Source organism: Notamacropus eugenii, chromosome 3 (genome assembly GCF_028372415.1).
Source record: "Notamacropus eugenii isolate mMacEug1 chromosome 3, mMacEug1.pri_v2, whole genome shotgun sequence".
In the NCBI taxonomy this organism is placed as follows: Eukaryota; Metazoa; Chordata; class Mammalia; order Diprotodontia; family Macropodidae; genus Notamacropus; species Notamacropus eugenii.
The window spans coordinates 472,828,753-472,847,465 of record NC_092874.1 but is presented as its reverse complement, the minus strand read 5'-3'; the positions used below and the strand labels follow the sequence as shown (position 1 = coordinate 472,847,465).

Here is an 18,713-nt window from a genome sequence, read left to right as displayed (position 1 = left end):
AGTGACAGATCTATGGAGGATCTAGGCTTTGACCCCTTCCTGCCTGGGTGACCTTGAGCCCCCTCTCTCTGGCCCCAGATTCCTCATCATCAGAATGAAGGGCTGGCCTCTCGGGTCCCTGCCAGCTCTAAATGTATGATGGCAAATTAAAAAGTCAAACGGAGAAAATTAATAATTCAATAAACAACAAAAAAACTCCCTCTCTCCCATGATTCAGCTTTGAAATGGACTCTTGGGTAAAGAGATCTGAGCAAGGTAGAAGGAGCAGCTCTTTAGTGCAGGAGGGAGAACAGTGAGGAACAGTGAACCTGGGCAGGAGGAAACGTGCTTGATTCACTTTAAGAACTTCTTGAAGTCAGTTAATACACTCACCCTGGTATAATTTTCAGCATACTGCTTGTCACACTTTTCATCCAACTAGAAAAGAAAAATAATGATAAAAATTAGGCAAGATTCACATCATGTCTTCTTTAAATGAAGTCATGCTTCATTTGCAATGCTCCCCACTCTCTCCTAAAACAAACACATAAACCTGGAATGAAGTTTCATAACCCCGTAAGGTAAATGAATCAAACTCCAATTAACTGAATCCAATCAAGTGAAAGAAGAAAATAAGTTCTTGGCATCCTGGGCTTCCTGACAAACAACAAAGTCATGAAAGAAAACAAGAATGAGGAGCTCCAGCTCAGTGGATTTGTTAACTCTGTGGTACTGAGACAGAAACTCAAACATTAGTGACGCCAACTCTGTGAATCTGACTTTAATCCAAAATAGATGACACTGAAAACCTCAGGTACCACCAGCATCACCAGTCAAAGAAACTGGGATGAAGAAGAAACCCCAAATAGCCAGAGCTTCGTGCGTAAGTCACAGAGACACTTAAACCAAATGAAAACTGCCAAACTGCAGTGGACTATCGTGCCAACCCACCCGAGAGAGGTGGGACGACTGACTTCAGTGCACTAAAGAAACAACCAAGAGTCTGGATTCTCCCTAGACCTGAGCTATGATACTTCAGTACTTTAGGAGCATGATCAAGACAGAGAAAAAATTGGTTAAAATGTTTACATACCAAAATATTGAGTAAATCCCTCTAATCTGTATAATGTATATGTCCATTTCTCTATTTACCACATTCATTTTTTGTCTCCATGGGAATGACTTCCAACTGAACTCGGCACTCCTAAAGTCATCTTAGCTTCGAAGTCCTCTGATTTTGCTATAATATGGGTGCCTCTAATTACTATAAAAGTCTCAAAAATATTTGTTTGACTTTACTTTCCACCAAATGTCCTGTATCACCCATCACATTCTGGAGGTCAGTGACAGGGCTACACCTCCAGACACATTGGTAAACTGGCCTCCAGAGCTGGCCATGGGCCCAACCACAGCTTTAGGATGGGATAAATTATTTTCCATTATAAGGAGCCCTTGCCTCTCACTAAACTCTTTCAAAGGAACACTTTTCAACTTTTTGTCCTGTGCACTCAGAAGTTTAAAACATTTTTTCCAAATCAACGCAAATTCCTTCCCCTGCCTAACCTCCAGAAAAGAGAAAGCCCCCAAAGCAGTCCCTGAACCCACTTACTAAGTGACATGGAGCTGAGCACCAGCTAACCTGGGGGCACAGAGCCCTTCCACCTCCAAGGCGGCCTCTCTGGGGATGTCACAGGAGCGTTTCAGCTGCCTTCTCGCTGATGCCGGCTCTGGCCGCTGGCCGCTGAGCAGAGCCTGCGGCAGTTGTGGGAGGAAAGGCAGCAGAAACACCCCCCTCAGTCATGCCGCAGTCCAGTTACTGGGACTGCAGTGACGTGGCTCCCACCAGGGGCACCAGTGCTGCCATGCCTATGGACTTTCTGTCAAGAAAAGCTAAGCCAGCAGAAGCCACTCTCACCCTGGCATCCCATCAGGCAGCAAGGGCTCTCTGCCAGCTGCCCCGGGACTGTCAGGATTATAGAGGATGCCCCACAGCTCCAGAGAGGTGAGCATTTACTGAGTATCTCTCATGCACCAAGTCCCTGGGCTGGTCTCTGAAAACACAAAGACAAAAAGGAAACCTCCCCGGACTTCAAGGGGCTTCCATTCTGGGGTGGGGGGTACACAACTATACATGCAAACACATACAGAATTAATACAGGGTAACATGGGGCAGGAACCACGGCACTAGGAACCTCCAGGACAGCAGATCTAAGATGCCTGTGTAGTTCTCAGACTCTCCTGGCATGGAAGTCATCCTGCCCTGCATCTCTGTATGGACCATGACAAATATGCTCTTGCCCATGATCTTGAGGCACCAGAAAACTAGATTGCCACTGGGTGCAGGTTCACCGGGTCCTGATGTTAAGAACTTGACTGGGACAGGGCATGAAAGGAGGAGATCAGCCTTCAAGAGCGTTCATCCACGTTTTGGGTAGCTTCATTGACTGTATTTTACTGGGTTCCACTATCAAGAACTTAATTTTGCCCTCTATTCTCCACTAGAGAGATGCTTGAACTGCTACAGTAACTTCCAGGAACATGGGAAAGCAGAGTAGGAAGTGTACACTATTCTACAGGGGAGCAATAAGTTAAGAGATGACGAGAATTAAGTCAGCTACCAGACAAGGCTCTACCCTTTGGATTTAGGGAGGGAGCACAGGAGACAGAGCACTCAACCTGGAGTCAAGAAGACTGCAGTTTACATCAGCCTCGGACACTCTCTAGCTGTGGGATCCTGCGCAAGGCATTGAAGCTGTCTGTCTTGGTCTCCTCATCTGTAAGATGGTGTTAAAAACAGAACTTATCTCCAGTGGAGAGGTAAGCTTTGCCACATGCTTGGCAATTGCCGCCTGGGGGCAGTGAGAAGGCAGGTGCCATGCTCAGGGTCACACAGCCAGGGTTGGGGAGGGGACTGAACTTGAACCCAATTGTTCCAACTCCAAGGCCCGCAGGCTCTCTGGGATGGGCTGAGGTCAGGAGGATTGCTGGTCTAGCTCTGCTTGGGGATCCCTCTTTGACTCAGACCTTTTCCTAACTGATATGGCATTCCTGTGAACCAGGAAAACTCTGCTGGGCTCAATGCTCATTAGATTCTGTGGTTAAACAAGTGATAGGATGAAAAAGACTTGACAGTTAGACTTTGCATTTCACACAAACAAACCCTCCAGGAGAACATGAAGTTCTGTTGTTCTCAAGTTCCACAAAATGAAAGTAGGCTTACATTTAGTCAGATGCAAGCAGGGGTATGGTTACAAGTCACACATGCCCAGAACCAGTAAGTGAAGGGTGGTGATGAGAACCCACCAAACATGTAGACTATGTCTTTGTGTTCACTAAGTTCTTCTCAAGACAGTTGTGCTTCTGATTTTTAAAATAAATCCTCTAAGGAGGAAAACTTCGCTTTGTTAGTTTGGAAATACCCACTATAGGCAAGTGGGAGGCTCTGCCACATCCATATGACCAGCCCATGCAACGCACTCACGCTGCTCAAATCCGGGATGACGACATCATCCACATCAGAGACAACGCTTCCCCTCCGACTGGAGCGACTAAAGTAATCTGCGGCAGACACCTTCAACATCAGAAAAATCAGGTCATTTCATGATGGACAGAGAGAGAAAGGAGGATTGGGCAGAACAGAACCTTGCAGGGAAAGTAAAAGGAGAAGTGAAATCAAAGATCCAGAGTTGTTGCTGATTATGTTTCATGGAGCACGATGGGGAAAGTGGGGAGGGGGAGGACAGACACCCTAATAACTCCCTCACCAAAACGATCCCATCTCAGCCTCTCTGTGTCTGACAACTCCAGCCCACCTTAATCTTCTAGTACCAACCAATTCATCAAAAAGCATTTATTAGGGCCCAAGTTTGCTAAGTTACCAAGCAATATGCTGAGCACTGAGCAATATAAAAAAGTTAAGACCAGTGTCTTCAGGGAGCTCCCATTCTAATGGTGGAGAAAACATGTCAACAGCTAGGGACATAAAAGGGCCCTCAGAGCAGGGCGAGGCGACTTCAGAGGGCAAGGTCAGACAGCTGAGGGGACAAGGAAAGTCCTCCTGTAGATGTTAAGATTTGAACCAATAAAAAAACCCAATTCCTTTCTATGGGAAAAGACTCTAGGAAACTAGGATTCAACCCTCAGGGAGACTGGCTGGGTTAACTAAACATTTCCAATGGAGACCTGTATTCTCTAAAACACGTTCTCTACTCAGTGTCCATCTCATCATTTCTGTCTCTGTTGACAAGTCCATGGAGGACGTCAGCACTGAGTTATGAGCGAGGTGCTGGGGCTGCTGGGTGGCGCACAGCCCCAGCAGTCCCCACCTGAGTTTCCTTCTACTTTTTCCATAGGCTCGATTGTACAGCGGCACAAAGGCCAGAAGGATGCACACACCCCTTTTTTCTAACTGGCAAGTTTCCATGCTTGGCAACCTAAATAAATACAAGACATTTTTAAAAGTAGAAGGCACATTACAGAAAAAAATGTTTTGTAAACTAACTCATGTCTCTCATGCCAGGAAGGAGGGTTTCCTTGCCTTCTGCATATTGTATTTTCAACCACAATGCAAGGAATTTCTCTGAGGTCAATAAACAGCACAATGCACATGCACGATACAACAAAAAGGAACGAAAAGTTCAAAGGTCTTGATATATGGCTTCAAACCTCCAAAAGGGACAAGAGGCCAAACTATAGAACCTAAGTTAGTGACATCTACATGTCACAACTGGGAAGGTCAAAGGCCTCCTCCAAAATCTGTGTCTGAAGCCACATTCCAGACACGAGCTAAACTTGGCTTTTTGGCCATCCCAGGGTGTTAGTTAACTGACAATAAATCCAATGTGATCTTGAAATACCATATAAAAATAAACACCCAATGAGTGTGACAAGCTGCTGCCATTGGGGTTACTTGCCAGCATGCAAAGCAAGCTCACCACACTAGCTCTTCGCCCTTGGCTGGCACGACCTGAGGAGGCGAGACTCCTGGCGTCATCATCTGAAAACTGTCCATGTTAAAGGGAGATGGATCATTACAAAGTTCACTGTCGCTGGTGCTCTCAACATACCCCAAATATGCAGGGACAGACTCAACTGATGTCTAGGCTCATCATTCCTTTTAAGCAAACACACACACACAACCTGCTTTGGGCATGAATCCGGGGAAGTGTCTGAGCTGGGGAGTTTGATTTCAAAATGAAACTAGTATACTCTGGGAGAGGCACAAGAAACAAAAACCAAACACTTTGTCTTTCTTTTTCTAACGTAAAAAAGGGAGCAGGCTGGGCATGGTGACTCAAGCCTGTAATTCTTCTACTAGGAAAGCTGAGGCTGGTGGATCACTTGAGCTCAGGAAGGCTAAGCTACAGAAGAGCTAAAACCAAGTGTATGTCTACTCTAAGTCTGACAACAATATGATGAGACCCCAGGGAGCTGCCTATGGAGGAGATATGGAAATCAAAGCTTCCACTGATTAGCTTGGGTGAGCCCAATCAATCTTCTCTCCCCACCTAGGCAGCAAGGCAGCACAGTGCATAGAGCTCTGGGCCTTGAATTCAGAACTAGTCTCAGACACAGATAATAATAGGATCAAATGAGATAATATCTGTAAAGCACTTAGGAGAGTGGCTTGCACTTAGTAGGTGCTGTATAAATATTTATTCCCCTCCCTTCCCACCGCCCCCAAAAATGCAGGCAAAAAGCAGAGGCAAAAGAGCCAATATCCAATTCTAAATATCAGGAGTGATTTCAACTCTCTCTGACTAGCGAGGACTTCTGGGACATTTATCAAGCGTTTTTAAAAGGATATATTATTTATTCTTAGTTTTAAAATAATCTCATTGTGAGTTTATGAAAATTATTTGAAAAGCATAATCCAGCAACTGTTAGGATAGAATACGGTCATGATTTTGGCAACAGGCGGCACATTTGTTAGAATGAAATATGTATTAGTCCAGGAGGATGGATGAGGGAGGGAAAGCCAGCACAAATTTTATCATTTTAAATTTTTCATAAAGACATTTGCAGAACAGTGGTTCTTAACCCAGGGTCCATGAACCCCACTGTGATCTACGGATAGATTTCACAGGGTCCGTCAACTTGGAGGGAAGGGGAGAGAATTCATTTTTATTCTCCTTAAGCTCTAACTGAAATTCAGCATTTCCTTCAATTTTGAATGTAGGCAACAAACATTCTTAGAAGGGATCCAGTGAGATATTACCAGAGAGCCATGGCAGTTCATGACATAGGAAGGGTTAGGAACCTCTGCCATGGAGCTGAATGGAAATGTTGCCATGTATATGCAGAATACTTTCCTACCCTTGAAAATTTAACTGCTTCATTGACTATGCCATAGTTATATACATTGTACATATATCTTAATTACATAGAATTCTGCACAAAATAAAATAATTTCTGCCAAATGAATAAGTAAAAATAATCTCAGACTGAAATACTGTTTGCGAATATATGCATATATCAGTACATATCTATGACATAACCAAATCCTCATCACAATCTCTTCAGCTGGTTTCCAAGGAATATATTTGACGTAATAAAGTGAAGGAAGGACTAGGAACTCCACTCCAAGATAGCATACAACAGACCAGCTGCCAAAAGGGCAAAGTTCTACAGATGGATGGATGGATGGATGGATGGATGGATGGATGGATGGATGGATGATTAGATTGATGGATGAATGGTTGGATGGCTAGATGGATATATGGATGAATGAATGGATGGATGCATGGATGGATGGATTGGATGGATGGACAGATATAGATCTGTCACATTTTTAAAATGAATGAACTGAAGGTATCAACAACTATTATACTTAATTTCCTGAAAAACAAGTGGATTTATGTCATGTGAGCAAAAAAAATCTTTCCCTATGTGCAAAAATTCCTGTATTGATACTAATTCCACTGCAATTCCTTGCTTAAAACAGGAAAGGCAGTTGGCTGCAGTGAAAGAGGGAAAGTCTACCTGGAGATACTCTGCAAAGTATTTTTTTCCCTATTTGAGAGTGCCAATACTAATGAACATATGTTCCTGCCTACCCAAGTGAGGTGAAAAGCATTTTAGGTCCTCTACAAACCTACAGATCATCCATTAATCCATGAAAAATAAAATAACCTCAAAGGATCCTCAATCTACAGTTGGAAGGGAGCTCTGAGGGCCATAACCCAACCCCCAAATTTTTCAGATGAAAAAACTGAGGGACAGAGAGGCTAGGTCACCTTGTGTCGTCTTCTGGCTCCGAAGCCAAGGGCTCTTCCCACACTGCCTCCTTCATATGCACAGGCTCTAGAGCTGTGTTAGAAACCTCTAAAACTATGCTCTCTAAGCCCGGAGGAGGAGACACAATTTTAAGAAGTGGTTTCCTAAAGACCAATGAATTCTTGGGTTAGCATGCTTATTTTCACTTGTGTGACACTCACTCCATGCACGAGAATGCCCAGTGTTCTGCATTCTAGATGTTAGAAATGCTTCCAAGGTGCTCACACTGTACAGAGCCAACAGACAGCAAGAGCTCTCACCACAGGGCTGCTCCGGGATGAGCTTCCTCTCGATGAGTAACTATATTCCGATGGCTACAAAGTTTGTAAGAAGAAAGGTTTTAAAACAGTGTTTAGCTTCTTTGATGCTCTCATTAGTACACGGGCCTTGATTCCTAAGGGGTCTAAGGCTGGCCCAAAGATTGGTAGGGTGTTGCTCCCTAGGGAATCAGGTAGAGAGTGAGTCTTTTCCACCCATAGGATCTAGCAAAGACAGAGGGTTACCCAGAAGTGCTTTGGGGTAAAGTACCCTCCTTCTACAGGGCTAAAGGGAAAGGAGGGGGACAATTCATCTGTTTATCCTATTGCAGAATCAGGCAGCCTTTTGTTCTTGAAGCACACAGGAGGTGCTTAATAAATGCTTGTGGACTGAAGCATCCCAAGATACGGTCAAAGAAAGTTTTAGACACCCTGTGAAAATGATTTGCACAGAGGTCGTAATTTGTTCCCTATCCGTCTGCCTCATGCACAGGACTGGTGAATGGTACCAGAAAGGTGAGAAGATAATAGGGGTACTTGAAAAATGGCACTTTTCCATCAGTGAAGTGTGATCTCCCCCCTCCCACACCAAACACACACACATACGCACATACCACCCTCCTCAAACTCCCCACTCCCCTGGGAAAGACTCACTGTTCGAGAACTGCATGGACTATATAATCCCAAATCACCCAGAGATGCCTAGAGAACAAAGGAAAAAGGTATGTCTCTTCAGTGTTTGAGGGGACACAGAAGGCTATGGCTTCTTGCCAGACAAACGCATGGCAGCTGTTCACTCAGTGATGCCAAACAGTTTGAAAGTGCTAAGGAACACTTGGATGTTCCACCTCTGCCCTTCCGCAAAGGACCTGGTCACTCTTCCACCTAGCCCCTAAATATCAATCTGCTTTGTTTTCCTTCTTGCACAAGGGAGTCCTGACAAATGAGGGTCCTGCCCTTAGCATGCTCTTAGAACACTGATAATGGTTTGAGAGGTATTGGGAGATAAGTCTAGTAACAGGAACCCAAGTCCTCGTCACTGCATGACCCGGCTTCAGGTCCCGCTGCTGACAAAACCGGCCATGTGACGTGAACAAGTCCCTTGGTGTTGCATTTCCACGGTGACTCTGAAAGGTCAGGTGCTGTCTCTAGCTTCCCATCTGGGGCCTCACTGCCCACATGCTGGCTGGTGAATCTGCACCCCAGGAAGCAGCAGAACTCCAGTGTCCACCCTCCCGTACAGGAGCAAGCAAGGAGAAGTGGTTTGGGCCAGTCTTAAAGAAGGAAACATCTGTGGAGCCCTTTGTCGATGGCACTGGCATCTCACACCACTAGGCTGCTCCACTAGGATCAACAAAACTGGTTTCTCCTAAAAACCTTGTGAGGGAGGGCAAGTATTCTTGTCCAGATTTCCCAGACGTGGGAAGTGAGGCTCACAGTGCCACAATGGTCAGCGCCAGGACAAGCCTGGCTCCTTAGAAGACGAAACGGATTTTTGTGACCCGTCAAAAGCAATGAAGAACCAAATCAGTATCAGTTTTAGTGAAAAAAAAAATGAGAAATGACCATCAAGTAGTAGAAACTTGTTTTTATCTGTGGTCTATATGTTGGCAAGGATCAATCTATTTGATAAGACAAGTCATGGTGGGGGGGATGCAGATACAGAAAGAGGAAGAAAGCCTCAGCCAACTCCAAGCACCAGATTCCAAGGCCTCCATGTCAGCCACGAGGCCATGCCCCCTAAAGCCAAGGCTGCTTGTAGACAGCCTAGGGAGGTGCAGACGTGACCACGTGGGTCCATGCCCTCTCCTCTCGGGTCTAGAGCCACAAGCATTAGTGCCAGCCCAGCCAGCTGCCTCCTAAGTGTGCTAGCCCCCATCAGGGGACCAGAGAGCAAGACTGTGCAAACTCTAGGCATTGGACAGACAGACCAGGGCACCATTTTCTGAGATGACAGAAAACACAGTTATTTTATGGTTTATCATATTCTGAATATGACAGCTGACCTAGGAGGCCTTGCTTTATTTCAGTTATGCTGCCAAGTCACACCATTAACAGCTCTGCCATCATGCACAATTTGGGGGGCACATACGAACCAAACTGGCGCTTCTCATCAGACCAGTGTCAACTGCACAAGAAACCTACAAAAAAATGGATTTTTCAAATCTGAAAAAAGCAAGGGGGAGTTCAGAAACAACTCAGCTCTGATATGGTACTAACCCTGTGAGATCTAGATGTTGCCAAAGGATCACTGCACAAGGAAGAAGACTGTTTTAAAACAAAAAACACAAAAGTCTGTTATGGAGCAAGGTAAGACTTCAACTCACAACTTGTTACTTTCCACTTCAGGATCAGTCTTGGACATAATTAACCAAAAGCACAAAACAAAGTCATCAGCAGCAGGTTGTTATTGAAAGCTTGAGAAGAAACGTATTTGTTGAGTATTAGAAATATCTTCGTACTTTATCATCGAATACTGGTGTCAGGAGACTGAAATAACAGAAAACCAGTAAAGACTAGAGCAGGGTGGGATAGGGCAGAAGGGCGGGCCAAGTCACCCGTCAGGTTCATTACAGCAGGATTCCCTCTACAGGTGTGGGCCCCTTGCCACGTGCACAGCCACCAGCCACAGTCAACATTCACTCAGAAGACGTGAACTGGAAGTCAGCAGAACATGATGTCTCCACATTAGCACCTCACACAGATTAGTTCTAAAATCTAAAAGGATAAACGATTCTTAAAGAAGCAGAAGTGAAATACCAACAGACCCGAGTGTAGGAAGTGGAGGGGGACTTGCTGTGTCTGAGACTGCTATAGTTCCTCTGGTCGTAGTAGAGGCCTTTCTGCAAGAAGCAATACAGAAGAGCACGACTCAATGCTGATTCCATTCTAACAACGGGAATGAAAGGAAATGAACACTACCCAATACATATCTGTTACCAGCCTACTATGGGCCAAGCATGATGATGCCCAAGACAGCCCCTGCCCTCAGGGTGCTTGGTCTAAAGGGCAGACGACATGCCAATTTCATCCAGAGGCAAGGCACTCCATGGGGAATTGAAAGAGGAAGTTGTAGTGGGGGCTTTAAAGAAGCCAAGGAGGAGGGTGACAGCCCAAGAAAAGGTCTGCAGACAGGAGAGTGGAACAGCCAGGAGGCCGGTGTCAGTGGATGGAAGAGTATGGGCTGAGGAAGAACATGGAAGAAGCCTACAAAGGCAGGAGGGGGAACCCTATGAAGGGCTTTGAATGCCAAACATTTGCTCCTGGAGGTGACAGGGCTTGACGTGGTCGGACCTGCGATTCAGGGAAACCACTTTAGTGGCTGAATGGAAGGTGGACTGGAGTGGACCAAGACTTGAGGCAGGCAGCCCCCCCAAGCAGCTGCTGCAACAGTCCAGGCATGAGGTTATGGGGTCCTGGACGAGGGGTGACAGTGCCAGAGAGAAGGGGTGAGATCTAGAGATGTTGCAGATGTGAAATCAATAGGCCTTGGCAACAGCTTGGATGTATGGGGGGGTCTGAGAGTGAAGGGTTGAGAAGACTCCTAGGTTGGGAGCCTAAGGGACTGGGCAGAGGGCCGCCTTGCCTTTGACAGTAATAGAGAAGGGACAGGGGAGGGTTTCGTGAAGCACAAAGGAGTTTATTTTACTGTTACCAAGGACATCTTCCCCAAAACCCACACCCAAAAGTACTAGAACATATTTAAACAGAAAAGGCGGAGGAACATCATTAGTGCATGTTTCTCCCCAAAAAAGCAGGCATTAAACTGTTTCCAAACTGAGTTCTTTCCAATTATTTACTTCTTTAAAAAAATATCTTCAGCCAAATGGAATGAAAACAAGTCATTAACTTTCATGCTAAATGGAATGAAAACAAGTAATTAACTTTCATGCCGTATTGACGGGTGTCTGTGAAAATTTTACACAATAATGGCTTTTTTTTCTAAAATCCATCTGGCAAAACCACTGAAATGATTGGAAACTACTTCTCTTCTGATACCTATCAACTCCAGTCCTGTGGTCCTACATTACAGAGGAGGAAATAGAGGCCCAGGGAGTCATGCAAAAAATAAGCAGGGGAAGAACTGACATTCAGGTAACCCCTTCCCCAACCTTCAGTAATGACAAGCTTTTTAAAAATATATCAAAGGGCAGATCATTGTGCAGCTCATTTCTGTTTAAGGAACCTCAACGAGGTCTAGAACTGCTTTTCTCAAGTTCTGGACACAGACAGCAGCATGCAGCAGTGAGGAGGCCTTAAGGGTCATTTCAGAATGGATGCCCAGTTGGAGCTGACCTCTCTGATAGGCACAGCTTCTCCCGCCGTCACACACACACCTTCCCTCCTTGCATCTCCCTTCCTCTGCCCCCCCACTCTGCCTCAACATCCCTCAGCAAGCACCTGGCCCTGTGCACTGGAGACTGCCTTCTGGGCATCTGTGACACATCACCAACAGAACCCACGCTCTCCATGCCAGCGCAGACCAGTGGCCCAGTGGCCAGGGGCTGAGTGATGGCATCCCCAGGCTCCTGGGTCAGAGATGTTCTTGGCCTTGATCACTGCTGACCTGGACACATTCTCCCACAGAAAGCAGCTGTTAGGCATTGTTAATAGTGCTGTGGCCAGACTACACCAGGGGTCTGAGGTCTCTTTGCTGACTGGTCCAGTCACCTGACTGCCACATATGCTCTTCAAGTTACAAAAGCACTGCTGGATCACAATCTCTTCATCACCAGGTATGGCCAATAACACAAAAATGACTTCAAATACATATGTTCTAAAAGAAGGAAACTGGCACTTCCACAATGATAATCTTGGAATCCACAGGATGGAAAGGCCACTGTGCTGTGAAGAACTTTGGGAAGTCCTGGTAGTAAGCAGGACACTAAATAAAGTCTCTTGATGGGAACTCCAGTGCATTACCAAGGGCTGTGAAGGACTTTAAGGATTCTGACTTGCTACAGCAGCTGAAGTGAAACAATCACATTCTGGGAGCACAATGCACACACACACACAGTGCATACAAGGACCACACCACACTACTAACCAAGGGATTTTTGTAGGAGCTAGAAGACCTCCTCTTCGTGCCAGAAAAATCACCATAAGCATGGCTCTGGAAGCAAACAGGTTCATTAAATATCAGGATTTTGTAGATCAATCACCAAAGTCAAAGTCAACTAAAATCCCTACTTAAAATGCTAACGGGCATTCAAAAGGAAGAATGAGTTTGAGACAGGAGGGTGGGGATTATCCACTTTGAAAATCATCTCTTGCTTCCCAGGATTGGCACCCATGTTGTTCTATTTTGAAACTACCAAAGTTTGAGCAAAGATCTCCCCTTGTAAGGGGCTGAGAGTTTCAGTCAGCATGGGCATCTGAAGGAAAGGTGAAGATACCCAGAGCTCTCTGCCTGCCCACAGTCACAAGGGCCCCTCTACCCCAGGTCAGCTGTCTCACCATGTGGCCACCCAAGCAAAGGAACAGGAATCAACCAAGTATATAATTCATTGCCTTTTCTAAAAAAAACCTCTGTGTGTGTGCCTGCATGCATATGAACATGTGTGAGCACATACACTCTCTCTATTTATGGTGGAATGCTTCAGTGTCAGATATTTTGGGGGGGAATAGTTGCCCCCACAAAGGGTTGAAGGACAATGTCCAGTAGGATGACAGAAAAGAAATGCTTTGGACATAAGGAGTTCTAGGTACATCAAGGAGAACTGGTCTCTGCACCTGGCTGTGTCCTGGTAATACCCAGGTTAGGCTCACCCTCATCCAACAACGACTTGACAGGCCTCTGGGATGTATACACAGGTAGCTGCATTCCAAAGTAAACTCTCAATACTGGAGGGCTGATGGATGATTTTTTTAAAAAACTCATTCTAGGTCCTCTTTCCCTTTAGAAAATCCTAAGTGATTGAGGTGACTGGCTTGCAGAGACTGGAAATTAAGATAAGCTCTAAACAGACTCAGTCCATCACTTGCCTCAGTTCTTGGGTCAAAGCAGAACACCCAACCAAGAGAAGGAGTCCTTTGGGGACTGCCAGAGAGTTGGGCAGTGACAGACACACCACAATTAGGGAAACCACAGGCCATATCCATGAACCTGGACCACTTCTGCCCCACATGCTTTTAAGCTTCATCAGGCTAATATAGTTACAAAAATTCATCGTCAGGAGCTTGTTATTTCAAGAAAAGGACATCTCTCAACTCTTAAGAGCAAGGGGCTCCTTTTTTATCTTTGATATATTCTTGCAATTTCCAAAGGCAACTTTTCCCCCACAGAATGGTTAACTGTTTCAAAATTTTATAATAGTATTATTTAATTTGGCTAGCCAAGCATTCAGTTAAAATGAAGAATGCCTAAAACCAAAATACTGTCTATGATTAGTAAAGCCAAGTAATTAGAAAAGTTATATTAATGATTTAACACAGAACCATGCAAATGGACCACATACTGAAGATGAATACTTCGTGGAGTGAGTCTTCAGGGTATCATACTGAGTTTCCAATGATGATGGATTTGGCCACAATTTGAAGGAAATGGGAAGGAAAAAACCAACACTTTCATTACTGCTATAAATTGATCCATTTGTAAAAGCCAAAACACATTGCAAGACAAAGCAGCCCTGACTTGAATTCAGAGACCAAGGTTCTAATCACAGGTCTGCGAATGACAGGTATAAGACCTTAGCACTGCCTACCCTTCCCAACTCTGTCTTTCAGTTTCCTCATGCAAAAAAAAAAAAGAGGGAGTGGGGAGGGGGGTATGGGGACACTGGGGATATGGAGAAATCACGATGCTTTCAGGGATTCAGAGCACTGACCAAATGAGGGACTGAAGTGATCCCGAATGACCACACCGAAAAAAATAGGCAACGCAAGAGAGCGGGTACAGGAAACACACTATTGCATGTGACTAGGATCTTGTTTTTCTAAAATTAAACATGAAAAGTACATATGGAAAACTGTCTATGATGACAACGGTTCCCTTAAAATAATGACTCTTCAGTAGACTGGAGGTTTGGAAAGCAAGTGTAAGGAGAAAAGATCAGGGAAAGTGTCCTGGTCATGCTATGAAAGGGACCAAAAGGAAGACTTGGTTCAGGGAAGTCATGCCAGAAACCCAACGTGAAAAGCATAGCTTTCTATAAAAAAGTCTCTGCCTCAAGCCTCAGCCTGAGACAATTTACAGCCCACATCATGACTGGAATCTTCTTCCTGAGGGCTGTGGATCTAAGACAGAGCCAGAGTTTAGTTTCTAAATGAAATCAGAGACAGCAATGAGCCACCCAACATGAGAATGGACAAAGTCAGACTCATTCATTGGAGGAGGTAATGCTCCCTGTGTACACAGGGCACTACACTTGGCTGACACATATGGACCAGGGTCATTCCCTTCCTTGCCCCACCCCAAGCTTGTCGTCTATTGGAGGGGCTCCAACACCCCCAACATAAGGAGGTAAAAGGTGGGCAGGGCGAGGAGCAGAGACAACCCTTCCCATAGTGCTCTTTGGTTACTCTCCTTCCTCTCTGGTCATCTTCTCAAGGCCCACGGAAGCCCATGGGTTCCACTGCATTTCTATGTGTCCATTCCTAAGCTCTCTCTGCTGACCTCCAGCTTCCATCTACAAATGCTTACTGGACATCTTAAGTTCCACATCTCTAAAACTCTAGAGGTCATCATCTTTCCTCCTAAACTGTCCCTTCTTCCAAACTTCTTATAACTGTCATGGGTACCACCATCCTCCCAGGCCCCAGGTCCCCAAGCTTACTGAACTCCCTGCCTCCTCACTACTAGGCCCACACAGCCCTCTTGCCCATGCCCCTCCTCTGCCCTCAAAGAGCAGACCCTTGGGGGCAGGCCCTCATCCCCACCTGCCTGGACTACGGCAATAGCCTCTTCTTTGGCCTCCCTGCCTCCAGGCCATCCCCCTCTCAGCTGCTGAAATGATTTTCCTTAAGCATCCATCTACCCATCTCCCTTTGCTCAGTGAGCTCCTTCAGCTCGGCCACCTTCCCAATCAAACAGAGTGTCCTGAGTTTGGCATTAAAAGCTCTTCAAAACCTATTTTTTAGGGTTCTTCACTCTACCCCCCTCAGCACACTCAGCTGCTCCCTGGACGTAACACTCCATCGCCTGTCTCTACACTGGAATGTTCATCCTTCCTCACCTCCTGAAGCTTATCTGGCTTCCTTCACCTTCCACAGAAAGCATTTCGGGATGCCCCCCCAAGCTGCCAGCACCTCCCCTCTGAGATTACTGTCTGTCTGCTCTGCAGAGATCTTTGATGAATGTCATTAACAGTTATTAGACTGGAAGCCCCTGAAGGGCAGGGACAGAAAGTGTCTTTGTCCATCACTGCATCCTTGGAGTTCATAGTGTCTGGTCCAGAAATAAACATTTGTCGAGAGACTCTCAGAAAATATGGAGAGAGAGCACATGCTTTTGGCTATGGCCTCTACTGAGATCATGGACCCTAAGTATATGAACAGTGAAGGGTCTAACTGTTCTCAATGAAATCTAACTGCTGGTGTGATTCATTTTCCATCCAGGGCCCTTTATGTCATTAGTCTGAAGGAGACTCTGAGCACTTACAGAACTGTCTCCTGAACTTGGCCACCGGTCTAAATATGCTTCAAATAGTCATGAACCAATGACGAATGCCCTCAGAAAGCTCCTTTCTTAGACTGGCTGACAACAGTGGGTTCTGCATGCCTGAAAGCTGGCAGGGTCCTCTCCCTGTTCCCCCTTCCATTTTTTTAGCCAGCCAAACTTTCTGCAGATTTTATGAAAATAGAGTCACCTTAAAAGAAGGGCTAGTTTAAAAAGATTTTAACTGAACAGAGACAGGTCCCCTTGAAAACCAAGTGAACAGCGATGTGCCTCCCAGACCTGTCCTGGGAACGACCCAACCCTTCTTCAGAAGCTGCTGAACACTGCTGGTGCGGGGAGTCTCCAGAACACAGCAACTACCTGGCAAGAACACTGTGGCTTTCCCCTTACTGTCCATTAGTTTTCTACCACATTTACCACAAGAGAAGTGGCCCATGGGCCACACCCCAGGGAGTTTCCACCAGAGGGACCTCCTCCTTCCAGACCAGGCTACAAGAGTAACGACTTAAAGAGGCCTATTCATTGAATGGGTGTATCTCATTCAAAGTGAGAATGTGATAAGACCTTAGCCTAAAATGGCCAGGGTCCTCCATGGCATCCTGGGTCATCTCCAAACTCTCCTGATGAACATCAGGCCACTGGACTCAGATGGCTCTGGAGGAGAAAATGAGGCTGGGGACCTTGCACAGCCCTCCCTTCCTCAAATTGAAGTCAAGTGCAAGTCATGCTGTCATCTTGATGTCATTGTCCTCTTCAAGAATGAAGCACTAAACACAACATGTGGACCAGAGTTTCCAGATTGGGGCATCTAAAGCACAGGGTGCTCACAGAGAAACATTCAATCCCCAGTTAGGCTCCTTGTTCCAGGAGTCACCAAAAGAAGCTTGGTGCTGTTTAAAAATGTTTAAGGACCAGCTGGGAGTTGATGTACCCTGTTCTCTGCCAGAGAGGCCCTAGTCCCCTGAGTACCAACCTAAGAGTCTAGAATGGTGTGCTCCCTCCTCGGATGCCTTCAGCACGCCCCCAGCTGGTATGCCAAGGCAATAAAGATGCCTTATGACTTCACCGTCATACCAGGCATTGTCTGTCTGCCTACAGACTTTCAATGATTTTTATAGAACATTTAGAAGTATAACAAAGCAAATCAAATATTGCTTTTACCAACAAAGCCAAATATTGCCAGGGCCACACGACAACACAAGGGACCAACAAACTGTGCTGGCTGAAGAACAGAAGGAAACACCCTACGCTGATGGAGAGCCACAGGTTTACTGGCTGTTCACCCAAACCTCCTTTATATAAGCCTGAGACCCTGATCAAATCAGCCCTGCTGTACAGCTGAAGCAGAATGTCCCTTTTGGTCAATGTACACATGCAAGGATGCAGAGACACACACACACACACACACACACACACACACACACATGTACACATGCAGGGATGCAGACACACACACACACACACACACACACACACACACACACACACACACACACACACACACACACACACACACACACACCCCGAGCATTTGCTACACTACACCTCCTGACTCACAAACACATAAATATACTGAAATTTAATGGAACAACAGCTTGGAAAGAAATCGGTGACAACAGCCCATCTTCAGGGCACAAGATCTAAACCTCAATCAGGTTTTACAAAAGAAACACAACGATGTCTGACCTAAAACATCATTTTAAAAGAATCAAGGAAATAGGACAACAGAGAAAAGTCACACAAGCCTGGCCTGCCCACGTGGTCTCGTCCCCTCAGCTTTGATCAATGATTTCAACTTTCCCTATGGTCAACAGGAAGATCTGTTTAAATGAATCCCCTAGAATACTAATCAGAATCTCACCAAATCAACTTCCACAATGCCAGTCAGATGTGTAATCTAATAACTGTGAAACAGCTTTATCTAAACAAAAAATACGGTGTATTTAAGGTTCTGTTTTCCCATGTAACAAAGGGATAGCTTCCCCTAAATCCCAAAGATCTTCCCAATTTTTAAAACAATCGATTCATTAAAAAAGGGGGGAAAACCCACAAACATTCAGTTCCAATCAGGGCAACAGGTATGATAAGTAACACAAATCTGCAATTACTTTATGAATTTTTCCAGAGCATACATGATTCTCTGAAAGAATTAAGACCATAGTACAGCCAGAAATGCTTACAGGAGATGGAAATATTTGATTTAAAATTATTTTACTTCATTTCTGCTTTTTTAAATCACTATTTGAATGATGTTCTGACTGTTTCTTGATGACACTACAGATTCTTCTGAAAGCTAACACAAAAGCCTTTTGCTCTTACCACAATATGGGCATAAATACTAACCCTGTGACCGCCAATATTTCGAGTGGACAGTACATCCTCAACTCCCTGATAATAAAAAGAAAATGAAATAGTGGTTTGTCTGTGAATAGATTGCAAAAGGAAGTCTGAAGGCTGAGGGAGAATATAGACGATGTAATTACAAACCAGGTGGGGACGATGGCGACTGGACCGGTGAGAATACCTAGCCCTTTCTGCATCTTCCTGAGAAAGGAGAGAATAGATGAAAAGTTAGTCACTGAAAA

The 18,713-nt window shown here is 45.3% G+C and overlaps 1 protein-coding gene across 26 annotated transcripts in view; it reads right to left on the bottom strand.

The window, feature by feature from the left end:
* Positions 1 to 18,713, bottom strand: part of LRRFIP2 (LRR binding FLII interacting protein 2) — a 119,022-nt gene that overhangs the window by 35,332 nt on the left and 64,977 nt on the right. For 8 of the 26 annotated variants that reach the window (XM_072598910.1, XM_072598909.1, XM_072598911.1 and 5 more), the window contains 11 exons: positions 18,472 to 18,672; positions 13,970 to 14,011; positions 12,559 to 12,624; positions 10,280 to 10,354; positions 9,732 to 9,779; positions 9,608 to 9,652; positions 8,166 to 8,213; positions 7,515 to 7,568; positions 4,914 to 4,982; positions 3,461 to 3,550; positions 373 to 417 (listed from right to left, as the gene is read on the bottom strand). In XM_072598910.1, coding sequence (XP_072455011.1) covers positions 373 to 417; positions 3,461 to 3,550; positions 4,914 to 4,982; positions 7,515 to 7,568; positions 8,166 to 8,213; positions 9,608 to 9,652; positions 9,732 to 9,779; positions 10,280 to 10,354; positions 12,559 to 12,624; positions 13,970 to 14,011; positions 18,472 to 18,672 — 783 coding nt within the window. The remainder of the gene's footprint in view (positions 1 to 372; positions 418 to 3,460; positions 3,551 to 4,913; positions 4,983 to 7,514; positions 7,569 to 8,165; positions 8,214 to 9,607; positions 9,653 to 9,731; positions 9,780 to 10,279; positions 10,355 to 12,558; positions 12,625 to 13,969; positions 14,012 to 18,471; positions 18,673 to 18,713) is intronic. The other 18 variants (XM_072598920.1, XM_072598923.1, XM_072598935.1 and 15 more) reach the window with 12 other exon arrangements.